Source organism: Dryas octopetala, chromosome 6 (genome assembly GCF_963921425.1).
Source record: "Dryas octopetala chromosome 6, drDryOcto1.1, whole genome shotgun sequence".
Lineage (NCBI taxonomy): Eukaryota > Viridiplantae > Streptophyta > Magnoliopsida > Rosales > Rosaceae > Dryas > Dryas octopetala.
In genome coordinates this window covers 14,912,141-14,920,026 of record NC_141371.1, presented here as the reverse complement: position 1 = coordinate 14,920,026, position 7,886 = coordinate 14,912,141, and the positions used below count along the sequence as shown (strand labels likewise).

At 39.9% G+C, this 7,886-nt stretch overlaps 1 protein-coding gene and 1 pseudogene across 1 annotated transcript; both read left to right on the top strand.

The window, feature by feature from the left end:
- Positions 1-623: 623 nt before the first annotated feature.
- On the top strand, positions 624-4,782 carry LOC147282714 (uncharacterized; annotated as a pseudogene).
- Positions 4,783-5,162: 380 nt separating this feature from the next.
- Positions 5,163-6,328, top strand: LOC147282713 (uncharacterized). The gene is made up of 5 exons (XM_086249302.1): positions 5,163-5,284; positions 5,389-5,490; positions 5,577-5,657; positions 5,747-6,049; positions 6,125-6,328. Exons 1-5 carry the CDS (start codon positions 5,177-5,179, stop codon positions 6,257-6,259), a joined length of 729 nt encoding a protein of 242 aa, XP_086105428.1. The 5' UTR covers positions 5,163-5,176; the 3' UTR covers positions 6,260-6,328.
- Positions 6,329-7,886: the final 1,558 nt, after the last annotated feature.

Sequence of the window (7,886 nt, the reverse complement as noted above, 5' to 3'; positions counted from 1 at the left end):
AGATTAATTATAATTTAGTTTGTATGTTACATTTAGTTTAGTTGTAATTGCAAAATTTCCGATGACGTAGTCCAGCACTCCTCGAGTACTGGGTGAGGTCATGTGGCACGAAGCGCTTGTGCGAAGTTATCAATCGATAACTTTGTACATTTAACTAGTCGTGCGAAGTTATCAGTGGATAACTTTGTACACTAAATTTAAATTCACCTTAGACCCGTTCGAGAGTCTATTGGACGCGCGCATGGGCGCTTGGCGTGACTGCGCTCCAATATGATTCTTGAATTGTCCAAATTACCCATGGACAGTTTGGGAGTGCACAATTATGTGTTGTGGTTAGCGGTTCATGTGATGTGGTTTTGATCTGAGAAAATTTCGGCAACATCTCCTTATGTGTTCTTCGAGTGCATACTAGATATTTGTTTTAAATATCTACGTCGTGCACTTGGAGAACCATAGGGAGATGCTGCCGAAATTTTCCCAGATCGAAACTACGTCGTGTGAGCCAACAACCACGACACATATGTGCATTCTCGAATGGGATAGGGCCCTTACCGGAGGCATAAGGAGACGAAGAATGGTGACGCATCGTTTTCTAATTGTCGTGTAATATGGAAACAGGCATCATGGACCGACAGTGGATACGTAATACGAATCGTGTTTGTGATGAATATTTGTATGGGATCGAGTCATTTATCCAAGTTGCACAGGAACATGTCAATGCTCAGAATAATATAAGGTGTCCGTGCCGGAATTGTAACAACTCTTTATGGAAGACAGTGCGTGAAGTCAGAATTCATTTGGTGAAATATGGGATGTCACACAACTATACGACATTGTATTATCATGGAGAACCGAGAGTTTATGCTTCGACGTCCTCGGAGACCCGAACAATTCTGCAGCCTACTGAATCTGTTGCTGATGATAATGACCAAGTGATGGGCATAATAAACGATGCTTATCCATATGCATCGCTAGATCACGAAGTCAGTCAGGATGATACAGAGAGCGATAATATGGATCAAGATGATGGGTTGCCCGAAGTCCAAAGAGAAGAGTTTGATAAGTACGAGAGATTGTTGAAACAAGCTCAGCGGGAATTGTACTCTGGTTGTGAAGAGTTCTCAGTGCTAACTGCTGTTGTGGAGTTAATGCATTGGAAAGTATTAATGCATTGGAAAGTACTTAATCAACATTCGAATCGAAGTTATGATCAGTTGATGGGGATTTTGAAACGAATGCTTCCAAAGAACAATCATATACCTGAAACCCATTATCTTGCGAATAAGGTGTTGAAAGATCTCGGTTTGGGATATGAAAAGATTCATGCATGCAAGAATGATTGTGTATTGTTTTACAAAGAACACCAAGGGAAGGATAAATGCCCTGTGTGCAATGAACCGAGATATAAGAACAAGTCTGTAGAGAGAAAGAAACAGATTCCGCAAAAGGTGTTGCGTTATTTCCCACTTAAGCCAAGGTTGCAACGATTGTACATGTCGACACATACTGCAAGTGACATGAGGTGGCACAAAGATAAGCGGGTTGAGGATGATGTGATGAGACATCCTGCAGACAGAAGCGCATGGAAAGAATTTGACAAGATATATCCGGATTTTGCAGCAGATGCACGAAATGTTAGATTAGGACTTGCTACTGATGGATTTAATTCATTCGGAAATATGAGCACATCTCACAGCACTTGGCCAGTGGTCGTGGTTCCTTATAATTTGCCTCCCTGGAAATGCATGAAAAAATAATTCACAATTATGATGCTATTAATTCCAGGACCGCAATCCCCTGGAAAGGAGATCGATGTATATTTGCGGCCGTTGATTGATGAGCTGAAAGAATTGTGGCAAAATGGTGTGCCGACATATGATAAGTCCACCGAAACAATGTTTTCCTTGCGTGCGGCAGTCATGTGGACAATAAATGATTTCCCAGCTTATGGGAATTTATCAGGCTGGAGCACCAAGAGTTATATGGCATGTCCTACTTGTAATAAAGATATAACTTCCGCTTGGCACGGTGGTAAAGTATGTTATATGGGCCACCGAAGATGGTTGCCGGGGGATCATAAATGGCGTCACAGTAAGGAGGCCTTTGACGGAAAAAAGGAGATGGGCGTGAAACCTAAAGAATTATCTGGTGATGACATCTTCAGGCAGTTGAATAACTTAGAATTTGGCCGGATTGGTAAACATCCCTCTAACAAAGAACGAAATATGCCAAGGTCACCTGCACATCTAAATTGGACAAACAAGTCGATATTCTTCGAGTTGGAGTATTGGTCCAAGTTGAAAATCAGGCACAATCTCGATGTAATGCATATTGAGAAGAACGTGTGCGAAAGTTTGGTGGGGACAATCTTGGGCATTGAGGGAAAATCAAAGGACACAATTAAGGCTCGACAAGATTTGCAAGAAATGGGCATCAGGAAACATTTGTGGTTAACGAAGAAGGGTGATAAAATGATAAAGAAACATCTATTTTATACCATGAAGCCTGTGGACAAGAAAGAATTCTTAAAGTTTCTTGCATCGGTCAAATTTCCAGATGGATACGCGGCCAATATCTCTCGAAATGTGAAAATCGACTCTGGAAAAATTTTGGGCTTGAAAAGTCATGATTGTCATGTTTTATTGCAACGTCTGATTCCGGTGGGTATTCGAAAGTTTTTGCCCGAAGATGTGGTTGAACCGATTGTTGGGTTGTCGAGGTTCTTTCAGCATATCTGCGCTAAGACGTTGCGCGTGTCGGACATGTCAAAATTGAAAGATGAGATTGTGTACATCCTATGCAAATTTGAACAAATATTTCCACCGACCTTTTTTGATATAATGATTCATTTAATGATACATTTACCGCAAGAGGCAATTCTTGCTGGGCCGGTCAGTTATCGGTGGATGTACCCAATAGAAAGGTAACAATTTCTAAACTATTTCATTACTATTCTCCAAGTTCAGCTCTATGTTACTCACAAAAGTTTTCTCACTATGTAATTACATTTGCAGAATGTTGGGTAATTACAAAAGGTACGTCCGAAACCGGGCACGCCCCGAAGGCTCCATAGCAGAGGCATACATTGCAAATGAATCCATCACGTACTGTGCAATGTATCTCAGCAGTGTTGAGACGTCATTCAATCGCCCCCAACGCAACGACGACGGTGGTGAAAAAAATGAGACACTTTCTGTCTTTTCTCAAATTACACGACCATTTGGCGAAGCCCCTAAATCAGCTGTTGAATTCTCGAAACACGATATAGAGGTGGCTCATTGGTTCATACTCAACAATTGCGAAAAAGTTGACTTTTTACGCATTGATCATGAGGAACTAATGAACCGCGACTATCCAAGATGGGACATGGAACGTGTACAGAAAAAGCATCGGGAATTGTTTCCTAAATGGTTTAAGGAACATGTAAGTGATTACTGACAATAATGATCAGTTCGTTCATGTGTTTGTAAATTTTTTGTAATATATTAATTCCATTGTCTTTTAACAGATGGAAAAGCTGACTGATGATAATTCGCCGTTATACAAGGAGTTAATGAGTTTGGCGAGTGGTATTCAATGGGTTGAAACGTTTTCTGGATGTAATGTGAATGGAGTCAAGTTTTTAACTGTAGAACGAGATGCCATCTTGAGCACTCAAAATAGCGGGGTTTGTGTAGAGAACTTGGAGACTGGCACGGTTGATTTCTACGGCAAGCTGACGAGTGTACATCAAGTCTTGTACTCGCATCGCTTTCAAGTTGTGTTATTTAAGTGTCATTGGTTTAATACAGACCCGAATAGGAACAACAGTATTAAACTCGATTACGACTTAATATCTGTGAATACAAACACTCGATGGTATGAGAATGATCCATTTATTCTTGCCACAATGGCAAAACCAGTATGTTATCTGGATGACCCTAAGGCGGGTGTGGGTTGGAAAGTAGCTCAGATGATTCAGAATCGAAATATATGGGATATTCCGGAAAAAGAAAATCAGGATGACGTGGCCTATCAAGATGATTCATCTTCGACCATACCTAATCCATACAACAATGATGTTATCATACAACAAGTCGAGATACATGACGTTCCTCCAATTGAGATCGATGCCTTATCAATTGATCTTGGGCCACTTCCCCGAATTGATGTTAATGATTTCATCGATGATGATGATGATGATGATGATGATGATGAAGATGATGAAGATGAAGATGAAGATGAAGATGAATATGAAGATGATGATGTTGATGGTATCGATGATGATGATGATGAAATGAGTATTTCTAGTGGTGATTCAGATTAGTAATTGATAATGGTGATTCAGATTAGTAAGTTATTACTTTAGTTTTCTTTTTTACTAACATAAATATTTATTGAATTGTGCAGATGAGTTTGATCTCGAACAGGGGTGGATCTCGGAGGTCCACTTCAGCATCCATGTCCGCCCCTGCAGCCCAGCCTGCCCCTGCAGCCCAGCCTGCCCCTGCAGTACAGCCCGACCTCATAGCCCAGGGCGAATCGACCCCGGCGATACCCCCAGATCTCTCATCTAGTACTGGGTCTGCGATTCAGTCGGCACGGAGGGCCCGACGTGGTCACCGTTATGGTGCATATGATAATGTTGCATCATCCACTCGTACTGCCTCATCATCAGAGAGTAAGAAAAATGTTTTCACATCACTTGTGTTTATGTTTAATTTTATTTAGATGTTTTAAGATTACTGTGAAATTAATATGTTATATTTGCTTTTCTAGGTACCAAAACCACAAGGGGGATAAGTAGAGGGTTGAAGGCGTCGCGAATCACTCGCACGATGAACGAGAGGATTCGAATCATTCTTGAGCAAGGTCACCTACGACCGAGCAAGGAGGTCCATAGTACTTTCGCTTCCTTTGTCGGATCGATTATCCGTGGTGAATGCCCCATGCTTTTCCCCAGTTGGGAAAAGGTTGATGACGCCATCAAGAGGAGCATTATGGGCTCCATTTCTGTGAGTATATTTCGATTAATATAAAATGATTAATTTGATCATTCCTAACAATTTGATAATTGCATTTTTTTCAGGTAAACTATGACATTCGGATGGAGGATCCGGATGTAGCTACGTATATGGAGAAGTTATTGAGAAAAGTGTACACACAATGGAAGCACAAGCTGCACAGAGAATATAACATGTTTGGATCGGCAGATGAGGCATTGGCCAGCCCTCCTCCGGAGATGGCAGCTCGGCTTGATCAGTGGCAGTGGTTGTGCACTCATTTTCAGAGTCCGGAATTTTTGGTATGTTATATCATTTTAGGACTTCAAAATTATTTTTTCTTATGTTATTCCTTTATTGTGTATACACTAATATGTGCATTTACAATTTGCTTAATATTTAACAGAGGAAGTCGAATGCCAATCTTCAGAACCGGAAAGCGCCCGCAAGGATTGATCATCATGGTGGTTCCATGCCCTTCTCATACCGGGTGGAGTCGTATCGTCAGGTGCGCTATTATTTAATTTAATATATATATATATATATATTCCTTAGTATTGTTTGAGTTTTTGTCAACATTACATTCTCTTTCAGGCTGGTTCGCAATTTCCGGAGGTCGACAACTACGGGGATGTTTATGCCCGACCCGGCAACGACAAGGGCAAGGCGAAGCACGTTAGTTTTTTATATTTTAGTTTTATTTCACAAATTTAAATTTTTGTATTTGATTTCTTAATTCCTAACTTGTGTATAATATTTTGAAGGCTGAGATGCTCGCCAAGAAGGCGAGTTATTTGGAGGAGGTGGCCAGCCAGTACCCTCCGGACACTCCGTTGGAGTCGATCTCAGTCCCCGATCCCGATGCCGGTCTTCGTATTATGACGGAGACACTGGGTGTTAGGCGTGGTAGGGAGATACGCGGAATGGGAGCGGGTCGGGTTCGTGATCTCAGCGCCGGGTCTTCATCTCAGCCATCTGCAGAATTAGTCAACCTAACCACTGAAGTGCAGTTGTTGAAGGGTCAGCTAGAAGAATCGAGAGCGGCATATGCGGAGCAGACGAGTAAGGTGCAGCAGATGCAGCAGATGTTTGGCCAGTTGCTAGAAGAATCGAGAGCGGCATATGCGGAGCAGACGAGTAAGGTGCAGCAGATGCAGCAGATGTTTGGCCAGTTGGCCAGGATTGTACCTGGGTTTGTGCTGCCGCCCAACATTGACCAGTGCATGCCAGACTCCTCCACCGGTGTCGATGATGCTACTGACCTAGGGGGCCATTAGTTATTTGTATGTATGTATTAATTAAATTGTTTCTACTTTGTATGGATATTTTGGATATATAAATTTATTAATTTTGTTTTATATAGTTTTTGAATAAAGATTTTTTTTTTAAATATTAAATTCATATATATAATTTAAATAAAATTTTCTTTTTTAAAATAAAATTCGTTTGGGCGACGGACAAATTTCGTCGCCCAAAGAGGGTTTGGGCGACGAACACCCTTATTCGTCGCCCAAAGAATGTTTAGGCGATGGACAAATTTCGTCGCCCAAAGCACGTTCCAGCGAGAAAATTAGTTATTCCTCTCCCAAATCATGTTTAGGCGACGGATAATTTCGTCGTCCAAACATGCTTTGGGCGACGAATAAGGGTGTTCGTCGCCTAAACCCTCTTTGGGCGACGAAATTTGTCCGTCGCCTAAACATACTTTGGGCGACGAATTTTATGTCTTAGGAGACAAAAAAAATTCGTCGCCCCAGGTGTCTTTGGGCGACGAAATTTATGGGTTCGTCTCCCAAACTCTTGGGCGTCCAAATGCTCGACGAACCAATTTCGTCGCCCAAAAACTCTACTTTGGGCGACGAATTCCGTTCCTCTCCCAAACCTTTTTTTCTTGTAGTGTAACGGAGGTACTATTTTGACACAAAATGAAAGTTGAGGTACTTTTTTGCAAGTTTTCAAAGTTGAGGTACTAAATTGATACAAAATGAAAGTTGAGGTACTTTTTTGCAAATTTTCAAAGTTGGGGTACTAAATTGAAATAACATATAAAGTTGAGGTACTAAATTGTAATTTGCTCATATATATATATATATACACACGCGTGTTAGTCTTTTCACACTCGCTCCCACGAGTGTAAAATAATTATTTTTATTTTGTAAATATTGATATTTTGACAAATATAATAAATTTAATAGATAACAGAGTAAATTTGAGAAAAATAATTAAGATAAGAGTTGCGATAATTAATTAAAAAGAGAAACACGGCAAATCAATTCTCATGATCGAAAAAATAAATTTAAAAATAAATAAACAATTATTAAATTTGAGTCGAAATCATCTCAACCGAATCTGAAAATAATTCAAAAATAATTTTGTTTTATTATATATATTTAATTTGTTAATTTAATTTTGAAAATTGGTAGGTGATCGACACCTTTACTTTTGATATGATGTATGTGGTTGGAGAGGTATAAGACAATTGATGGAATTGACTCAATTGATCGAGCTTTTTTTTTTTTTTCTGTGCGGCTGTTTCACATCTGCCACTTCTGAGTAATTGTAATTGGTATAATTTGCCTTTAGTTTTCTTTTCTTTCTTTCTTTCTTTTTTATCACACTCTGCTTGTGTACTTGTGTTGTGCCCACTTCAAATCTTAACAAATTTTTCATAAAACAAAATTTAGAGCATCTTTAAATAAAATTCTCTCATTGACTATGGTTTGAGTCTAAATTACTTTACCTGCAAGAGACTTACTGTGATTGGATTTATACATTCATTGGTGAGCACATGCCTGTCTTGCTTATGTTACTTAATTAAAGAGGGTATGGGCTCTTTTTTCTCCCTCTAATTACAACTATGCTCCTCGTGACTGTAATAGGGTGGCACATAGCTTTAAATTGTAG